The sequence below is a fragment of the Papaver somniferum genome, chromosome 3 (assembly GCF_003573695.1).
Source record: "Papaver somniferum cultivar HN1 chromosome 3, ASM357369v1, whole genome shotgun sequence".
NCBI classification, from domain to species: domain Eukaryota; kingdom Viridiplantae; phylum Streptophyta; class Magnoliopsida; order Ranunculales; family Papaveraceae; genus Papaver; species Papaver somniferum.
The window spans coordinates 170,494,494-170,504,876 of record NC_039360.1 but is presented as its reverse complement, the minus strand read 5'-3'; the positions used below and the strand labels follow the sequence as shown (position 1 = coordinate 170,504,876).

The following is a 10,383-nucleotide window of genomic DNA, read 5'->3' as shown; positions in this document are numbered from 1 at the left end:
ATAAATCCATGTGCCGGAAACCAAGTGCGTGCATATGTGTGCATACGGTATTGGTGAAGGAGACAGGTTGAGTACGCGTATCCGTACGCGTACCTGCGAAAGTTTTCATACCGAAAATTTCTGCTGAGTTTGTAAACTCAAATCCGGTAGCTAAGGTACCATACCCGTACGCGTACTCAAGCTGGTTAATTCTCAAATCAGTTGTTCATGAACTTAAAACAATAATTTATAAGGAATGCAATCTTTGCAAACCGTGGTTGTATTGTTCATGAATTGATTCAAGTGAATCAAACTGATTTTTTTTCAATTGTGTCTATGAATAAAGACCTAAGCAATTGAACAACTCTTGAACTAGTTCTTATGAGTCATTAGAACTAGTTATGAGAACTCATATGGCTAACCATTGGTTAACTATTTGTGAACTAAGTGTACATGTTTAGGTACGATTACTCAAACCTAAATGAATACATTTCATTTGTGTGTGACAATCTAAGTTTCGATCCAACGGTTGAAAGATATTACCTTGGAGAAATCAGGTTTTTCATCTAACGGTGAATATTGAAGGCTTTGTTACCAAGGTAACTTGGATTGCAAACCCTGATTTGAAAAATATATAAAGGAGACATCTAGCAACTGGAAAAACTAATCCCCACACCTCCTGTGTGATACTAGTTGGTTTTGCTAGAGTCGATTCTCCTTTAATCGTAGGTTTCTTCTCGAGACTCTGTCGGTTAACGACTGAAAGACTTCATTGGGATTGTGAAGCCAGACGAAACTACTTTTTTGTAGTTGAGCGATCTGATCTTGCAATTTTCTATAGGAGTTCAATTGAATTATTAACTTGAGATTATATCTCCGATAGGGCAAGATAAACAGAAATCGCAAACATATTCGTCTCATCATTTGTGATTCCACAATATCTAGTTTCGCTACCATACGATTTAGATTATTGTGAGGTGATTGATAATACTAGTCTGTTCTTCGGGAATATAAGTCCGGGTCATCAATTAGTTCCTGTTCACCTTGATATATCAAAAGACGGAACAAAAACTCTTGGGTATTTCTGTGGGAGACAGATTTATTCAATCCTATAGAATTTTCTGTATGAGACAGATTTGTCTATCAAGTCTCTGACTTTGGGTCGTAACAACTCTTAGTTGTGGGTGAGATCAGCTAAGGGAATCAAGTGCGTAGTATCCTGTTGGGATCAGAGACGTAAGGAGCGCAACTGTACCTTGAATCAGTGTGAGATTGATTAGGGTTCAACTGCAGTCCAGACCGAAGTTAGTTTGTAGTAGGCTAGTGTCTTTAGCGGCTTAATACAGTGTGGTGTTCAATCTGGACTAGGTCCCGGGTTTTTTTCTGCATTTGTGGTTTCCTAGTTAACAAAATTTCTGGTGTCTGTGTTATTTCTATTCCACATTATATTTTGTTATATAATTGAAATATCACAGGTTGTGCGTTGAGATAAATCAAATAGAATATCCAAACTTTGGTTGTTGATTTACATTGATTGACACTTGGATATTGGTCTTTGGTACCATCCAAATTTATCTCTCTAGTATTTCATAAAGACTCGCAGATTTTCATTTGCTTGAGTAAAGATCAAATCGAGAGATAAAGATATTAACTCCTTGATATACTTTTTATTAAGATTGAGTCTGACTGTCTAGTTGATTCTCTTAAAAGTATATTAGAGTTAGTCCATATAGATTGCTAATCGAAATATTGGGTGAGGTTGTTGTACCCCCGCTTTTTCACTTTCCTCTCCAAATAGACGGCTCCACTAGAAACAACAAGAATGAAGTTTGCATGGATCTTAGGATAGTTTGCAAGAAATACAAACTCAAGTATTTATATACCAAGGTTGTTTGGATAACAAAACCGAAAATATTCCAAAACCGAAAATATTCTCAAGATATTCATTAAAGTACCTAATTTTGGTTTTCCTATTTCCTTTTAAATGCCAAACCATACTCTCATAGAAAACTTCTATTATTAGTCTAGCACATTAACTAATAATATTTTTAACAAGATATGCTTTAATTGCTGGTAGTTAAAAACATATATGATGAAAATCATAATTAAATGCTTTTTACCTTTTCCGACATGGGATCACCTTGAGTATCAAGGAATGTATTTGAACAATTAATGATAAGAGTTATGTACATGTTCAAATAATGTCGACATATAGAAGCTTCTCATCTTAAAAAACCCAAAACCATAATCACACACATCATGAAGAAATATGTGAACTATGGAAACTTTGTTTTGCTCATGGAACCGACTATACCATCATTCCAAAATATGTTGTGACGGGATGATAGGGTGTAATCGGTTACACCGTGCTCCACAAAGTAGCTTGTGACCGGTTACACCTTGCTTTCCGAAGTAGCTTGTGATTGGTTATACCTTGCTTCCCAAAGGTAGCTTGTGACCTGATTACAACTAACTTCCCAATTCATCTTGTGACCGGTTATACCTTAGATTCCAAAGTAACTTTTGACCGATACAACTTGCATTCCAATATAGCTTGTGATCAGCTATACGTTGATTTCTTATGTAACTAGTGACCGATTACAACTAGCTATATATAATAGGCTATGACCGGTTATACCTCAAATCTCAACAAGTTAAGATAGGTTCTATCTTTTCATCTTATATTGGTCATTCAAAAGATATTCAATATACAACCTGACCAATCATGATTTCCTTTCGATTACGAAACAAGTTCATATATGTACTTTCTTTAAAAAAATGTTATAAAACATTGTTTCCTAGGGTAAAATCATACCTATATGATGCACACTAACAACTATATACAAAGATTATGCCAATGTCGTTTTTACGAAGTTCCAAAAGATAAACTTTATACTTGGTAATTCAATAGATTCCTTGACACTTTGATCATAATGTTATGACCAAGTATAACCACTAGAGTATTATTTATATACAGCTTCACATGTTATGTTTTCAATATAATCTGGCTTGAAGATACGTTAGGAACGGAAATAAGATCAAGTCAATATTACTAACCTCAAGAAGAAGGATGATGTCTTCGTTGTAGTCGTTACTTCTTCACTTTTTTCAGTTCTTCGGAGTAATACTTGTACGTCTCAACATTCCTAGACTTTCTAACCTAAACGAAGTTGATTCTAGTATTTAATCAAGCGACTCTAGATGAGTTTTGGTACTAAAATATGACAATTAAACTTGACATACCAACGCTTGGTGGGTTCAACCGAGATATGCTCTAACAGTTGGTGAACCGTGTTCAACAACTGCTAGCCTATTATACCAACTTTGAAAATTCAGTTCACCACGGTTTGCCAACCGTGTTCGTGAACTGTTCCCAACTGAACTTGCGGTTTGCGAACTGGTTCGCTAACCTTCCTGTATTTTGGAAACTCAGATATCTATGGTTTGAAAACTGGTTTGCCAACATACCCTGAGTAAAAATATCAGTAAGTTTAATATTTCTCTCTTATGATGTTTGAAACATGCTCAAGTGATAAAATTATTTGCATGGGTAACTTTCAGTTGATCCAAAAATTAGTTTATAGAACTAATATTGTTAAGGACCGTTGAACATCTTTGCTTAGAATCATATTTTTATATTTTCAAAACACAATCTCGAAACTTCTTCTTTGTAATACTACTTGAAGTCATACGACGTAGTTTCAACAGATAAAATGGTAAAATAGTGAGTAAAATAGAATGGTTTAATTTTCACATACCTGATACAGAAGTTCTCCAAATATATTCGTCGATCTTTGGTCATCAAGGGTGATGTCAGATACTCAACTACAAATTCTAACTTAGTCCATGAATTGAAATCGTAGACTAGGAATCAAGACATAGTTTTGATCACCTAACAGTGACAACAAGCTTGAGATAGCAAAACTTGTAGGTTCAACCGAACAATTCTCTAAGAGTTTGTTGGGTCAAAAGTTCAGAGATTTAGATGAGAGATGGAAAATTTGAAGATCCAGGAAATATTCTCTAAAAATTAAACTAAAAGGTTGAAATGATGAAGGTAAATTTTACAGAGCTTTCTTATTATTCCAAGCAAAAGATAACGAAAGTGAAAAGGTCATAACCGGTAAAACGGTGACTTATTCTAACATTTCTCCACGCATTAAAGGCAAGTAATCAACTACTACAAGTCAATAAAGTGCACAATTGAAAGTGGGTAAAAAAAATACCGCAATAAATTACCAAACTTTTGGTATTCCAAGAAGGTGAACAATACACAAATAATTGAAAACTATGCTAATAATTAGCAACAAAATAAAATAATATTTTAAGAGAATAATTGAGTATCACGAGATTGATTAGCTCTATTGCTGAGAAAAATACATCTCAATGGTAAAGAACGGTACAAAGTTGCAAAAAGCAACTAAGTCTTTAAGGCGATATAAGACACCTAGTATGACATGACAAGACAAAAATATTGATCAATAGAAGATCATATTTGCAATATCTTTGAAGAGATACTTGGCTTTTGAAGGGAAAAAGAGGACAGGTGTACGACCTAGAAAACTCGAAATTTTCATAAGTAACTTAAAATGTGGAGTGACACACCTAAAAAAAACACTCAGGTATTCCACCATATTTGAAGTAACCTAAAAGGGGGAGGTAACACCTAAAAAGATGCTCAGGTGTCCCATCTAACTTGAGAAGTAAACATGCACATGTTGATAATGAGCTACTAGAAGTATTAGCTGAGAGCTGAAAGAAATAAAGCCAAAAGCAAAAATGAACTAGAGTTTAATTAGAAATCTAACACACTTACCTTAATTAAACTGGGGGTAAATATGTAGATTACAAAATATAGCATCAATCCGAGAACTGACAACTGGAGAGTAATACAGCTGAGACATGGAATAAGACTCAAGGTCAAACGTCGAAGACTTGAACCAGATGTCCAAAAATCGATCCATGGGCTATCGATCAAGAAAAAGACACAAAGTTAGACTCGGAATACCTGAGTCCAGATACGAAGAAGAGAAGATTCGGTGTTGTCAGCTGAATGGCGGCTTGAAAAGATGGGTAGTCATAACAAAGACTTGTCCCATGTTGGTACAAGTGCAAGGAAGGAAACTATTAAGTCCAAGTTGTCGTGCTTAGAAATTTACATGTAATTCTCATGTTCATATCATGTATAAATATCCAAAAAGGCTGATGATGTAAACAAGTTCATTCTGATCAATAAAAATCAAACTTCAGAGAATTCTCTCTTCTCTCTCTTGTTCACTTCTAGCCTCTCCGACCAACTTAGAAGATAACCATGAAACCATAACTCCATATCATCAAAGACCTAACCGGAGATAAGTGATCAGAGTGATAATAAAGATTGTACTCCGAGATAAAGGACTGTGATCTGACATCATGAAGGTATGTACAACGGTAAATTCGACATATCTTCAATGGCTGATTAAGAAAATCATCATGATTCATAATACATCAAAAAATAAAGTTGTTATTATGGGATTTCATTCAAGCAAAACTGATTTGATATATGCTTAAGAAAAAAATATATTCAATATCTCACTTCTTCCTGTTTGCTCTTATATTAATCTAAAAACATGGTCGTATACAAGCTAAAAGTTGCTTGATTGATTTATTAGGGTCCAATAAAATATTTTTCGATTAAAAGATTAGAAAAATTATTAGTTATAATGACATAATACTTGTTTTCAGTAAAATTATATGTCGTTGATTTCGGTTTATGAGTTATTTTCGTTGTTTCCAATAATTTTTTCGTTATCAGAGGGATTTTTATCTTTGCTATTAAGGCAATTTTATCTGCACTTTTATAGTGTTTCTAATGATTTATTAGTGTTTGTTTTCTTGATAAAATTACATTGGTGATTCGACACGGATGAAGATCAAGTTCTTCTTCATCATAAAAATAGATCTAGGACTTCGGGTTGGTCGTTGCACATGAAGAATTGTTTAGGAGTATCTCTTTTCCGAGAAGAAACTCTTTCAAAATGGTCAAATAAAAATTTCGATTACCATTTCTTCTCTAATCTCTTAGTACAAGATATGGGTACTATCGTGGTAGATCACTCTTTATCTTCTCGATTTACTTGTATTTTGTATCTTTCTTTGTATTTGTTTCATGTTATGATATACTTGTTTCTCTTTAAAACCATCATGTAAATTTTTCTTATGGAATGAAATACTTATAGTTTGATGATCAAAAAAAAGAAAGACATAATATCAAATTTCGGATCTGCAAGTAAGATAGTACATTTGATGGTTGAGAGACGCAAGTTCATTTTGGTTGTCACGCGGCTGCACGACTCAACAATATATAAGAAGTATCAATCTAAAGAATTTTTTCTAGTTAATTACTTTCCCTTTTGTTCCTTTATCTCTTGGCATCATCAAAAACTTATTGATGTGTTTTTATGATGGTCATATAAGGCCGTAAAAACCTTGTGTATAAAAAACGTTGTTATATGGCTCAACTATATCCTGATCGTCTATACTTTTTGAGATTGATTTCTATTTTTAGTATCCAAAATACTTACTCTCATTCAACTCTCCGAGAAAATAAGCCCAACACAAAAGTAAAGTTCAAAAAACGCCCCAAACTACCATAACCTTTTCCAAAGACGGAAGCAAAAAAAAACTTGAGTTACAAATAGCTAAAAACAATTGTGTGTAGAAATCATTTTTGAAATTGTGTTCCCAAATTAACTTATAATGACCTGATTTTTACATGTACCAACTGTGTATTTTGAATTGAACTTTGAAGAATTAATGTTTTGTTAGCATGTAGAAATCATTATTGCTTCCAAATGCCGAAAAGCAACTTAGTGTTATCCAAACAGATTATCAATAAGCATTTAGGTAAAGTCTTTTAACATATTTAGAGCATTTCCAATGGAGTATGATTATTTATCATATGTGGATGTGAAGACCTAAAAAAATGGTATTTAATAACATAGAATCCAAATATAAATCTTGTTCTGATAAGCATCTCCGGTGGTAGTTGTATCCATATCTATTTTGATATAGTTCTCACTTATTTATAGAAAAATAATTCACAAAATCTAAAAAATTAATTAAAATAATACCAAATTGATGACGTGGGTATCGATGGGAGTCTCCAAAAACTCATAATCTCCTCCAAACTCAAACTTCCACGTCATAATAAATTTTGATTATCCAATCACCACTGAAGAGGTTTTTTTGTTGTTAAGAATTTCTAAAATCCTAGGTGGTATCAATAATTTTTAAAACCCATACTCCATTGAAGATGCTGCTACAATACTTACTTGGGAGTATTGTTTATGGTTGTCCAAATAAGGCAAGCTTAATTATTTCCTTAAAAAACAAAACAAAATCAAAAATATTATACTATTTATATACGAATATATATATCCCAAATATGGAAGAATCCAATATAAAAAGTAAAATATATTTGGAGTATAGTTAGTTACCATTTTCTAACAACTTTCTACCCAGTCTTGCTGTATGAAAATAAGCACCAACCCTAGCTTGTTAGTATACACCATCTTCCGTCATTCTAACTTTAGCTAATAAAAAGTGTCTTCTTCTTCTATTTTTTTCTTCTTTGAAGCGTAAAGTTTTACTGATGGCTCGCTTCTTTGGTTTAACGAATATCAAGTTTTTACTGCTGTTAGCGTGTTTGATTCTTACTTATGATGTGGCAATACTAGTCGAAGGAAGAACGGCTATGGGTGGCATGTCATCAGAAGAAGAGGATTTGGATTTGGAGGCACAACTCAATAGTCTAAATAAACCTCCCGTCAAAACAATACAAGTATGTACAAGTTTCCCTTTTGCGTATCAAAACTAAAGGTTTTTCTTCTTTTAGGAATATACACAAATACACTAATATTAACATTATTTCGTTTTCCTTTTTGTCATGGGTAAAGACTTCTTGGGGTGATTTATACGATTGCATTGAATTCCATAAGCAGCCTGCTTTTGACCATCCATTGCTGAAGAAGTATAAGCACTCGGTAATATTTTCGATTGCCTGCTTCAAATCATGCATACAATTCCTTACCTTTTGTTATTATCCTTTAATGCACCGAGATGATCTAAGCAGTCTCATTCTTTCTAGATGAGGGAGGAGATGATTGTGTCCAAAAAATCAGATACAATGCCGATGAGCGGAGTTGATGGGTGTCCAAAAGGAACTGTCCCAATTCGCAGGACATCTAAGGAAGATCTCATCAGAGCCAAATCTCTAAGTGTTTCATCACCATTATCTTCATCAAATCCTCGGCCGGGTGTTGAATATGTATGTATTTTAGCTATAATTTTCTTTTGATTTTTATTTGTTAAGCGTGCTTAAATAATTCTGGTTTATTTGGTTTGCTTCACAAAATGTATAATCGTCAGAGAGCAGGTGTAACTTATCTGAAAATGGGAGAAGCATTTAATGGCGCCAGAGGAATAGTTAGCGTATGGAATCCCAAAGTAAATCAAGACCAGTTTAGTTCGGCAGAGATGGCACTTAAATCCGGACCACAGGAACAGACCAGTGCAATCAAATTTGGATGGACTGTATGTATTCAGTTTACGTATATACTATAATGCATGCTCAAAATGTGACGCTATTAATTACTTAGGCTTGTTTGATTAGGCTGTTAACTACTTGCCTTGTTTGATTAGCAATGTTGTCATGTTTCTTTGTTGCTTAGAATGGTTTATGTTGCTTGTTAATTAATATTAATTATAATAACTCGAATTGATTGGGATATGTTTTTATGTATCATCAGGTCAATCCACAATTATATGGTGATAATATGACTCGAACTTTTGCATACTGGACTGTAAGTTTCCGATAATACATGAACAACTTGATTACCGCTATAATTGATACCCTACTTTGTTTTTGTATATTGGTTTTTTTTCTTAATCTTTAATTGTTAAATATGAGTTTCATTTTTCAACAGGGTGATGGTGGTCACAAGACAGGTTGCTACAACACTCTTTGCAAAGGTTTTGTTCAAGTTCATCAAACATACACTCCCGTTATGTTTTTCCAAAACACGTCACAAGTACGAAAACCACCGGTTGCATTTACTGTGGAGATTTCTAGGGTAAGTAACAAAAAATCTTCATCATCTATATACTCTCTTTATTTCACAACAATGGCTTTGTTTGGTAAAATTTATGGTTATCTATTTATGATCATAGATAATCATAAATTGATAAATGATTTTGATTAATCATTTTTAAAATAAATTTTTCCAAACATTTTTTTCAAATAATTGATTATTTTAGAATGATGATCTCAAAAAAGAGAGGAAGGAACAATGATCTAGGATTTTTTTTATCCTATACTGTTTTTTTGTCTCTCTTGATAGTTTAGAGAAACTATGAAGAAAAATTTCAACTTGAATTTGTTGGAAAAATAATTGATTATAATAAATTTTTAAAACAATTTTTTTCTGTTTATGGAAATAATGGATTTTTTCAATTATGATTAAGATAATCAATTATAATGGTTACCAAACACATATAGAGTCAATTATAATCTGCATAATTGTTTATGGGCTGATAATCCATTAAAATAATGGTTACCAAACAACCCCAGTATATTACGAAGAGAAAATGTAGCTTCGAAGATTTTTTGTTGTTTAACTTGCCTCCGGTATTTGAAAATTTCATGACTGTGACTATCCTGTGTTATGTTATATACTGCAGGAACCTGGAACAGGAAAATGGTGGTTGATGATTGAAAAAGACATCAAAATTGGATATTGGGCAAAAGATCTATTCCCACTATTTAGACCGGGAGTTGAGTATATTTATTGGGGCGGTCGTGTAAAATCTGGTAAAGACGGAGTTAGCCCAGCAATGACTAGCGGCATAAATCTTAATAGATTCCAAGAGACCACGGGATTTTTTGATGCACTCAAACTCAAGGACAAGAACGATCATAATTTAGAACCAGTACGAAAACACCTAGAAGATACTATTGATTGTCCAAAGTTCTATGGTGCGAAATATTGGGCCGATAATAATATCGTGCTTTTTTCCGGAAGAGGTGGTGGTACTTGTGTCTGAAAAAGATTTATGCTAAAAATGATGGGAAAGAAACATATAATTTCGATTATAAATTCTTGTTTTTGGACGTAAGACTAATTATTAACATTAATAAAGTTCTCATCTTTAGCTTGTCTTATTGGAATAAGTATACCTAATTTTTTTCTATAATTAGGTTAATCATATCTCCTAAGAAAATCCTCGTAAGAAAAAATGTACAAGTAGCGCAACGAAGAAATTTTCCGTATCTCCGATGGTCATAGATAGGACACCTTAAAAAATCCTCGTAAAGGAAAATATATATTTCGTCGAAGGTTGAGTAGCACGGTGAAGAAATATACA

At 33.2% G+C, this 10,383-nt stretch overlaps 2 protein-coding genes across 2 annotated transcripts; both read left to right on the top strand.

Moving 5' to 3' along the window:
* Positions 1 to 7,612: 7,612 nt before the first annotated feature.
* On the top strand, positions 7,613 to 8,712 carry LOC113360336. Its single transcript, XM_026603855.1, has 5 exons — positions 7,613 to 7,801; positions 7,917 to 8,003; positions 8,108 to 8,287; positions 8,389 to 8,553; positions 8,662 to 8,712. Exons 1-5 carry the CDS (start codon positions 7,613 to 7,615, stop codon positions 8,710 to 8,712), a joined length of 672 nt encoding a protein of 223 aa, XP_026459640.1.
* A 62-nt stretch (positions 8,713 to 8,774) lies between these two features.
* Positions 8,775 to 10,175, top strand: LOC113362264. The gene is made up of 3 exons (XM_026605190.1): positions 8,775 to 8,822; positions 8,946 to 9,092; positions 9,700 to 10,175. The coding sequence occupies exons 1-3, from the start codon at positions 8,796 to 8,798 to the stop codon at positions 10,060 to 10,062; spliced, it is 537 nt and encodes a 178-aa protein (XP_026460975.1). The 5' UTR covers positions 8,775 to 8,795; the 3' UTR covers positions 10,063 to 10,175.
* The last annotated feature ends 208 nt before the right edge of the window (positions 10,176 to 10,383 follow it).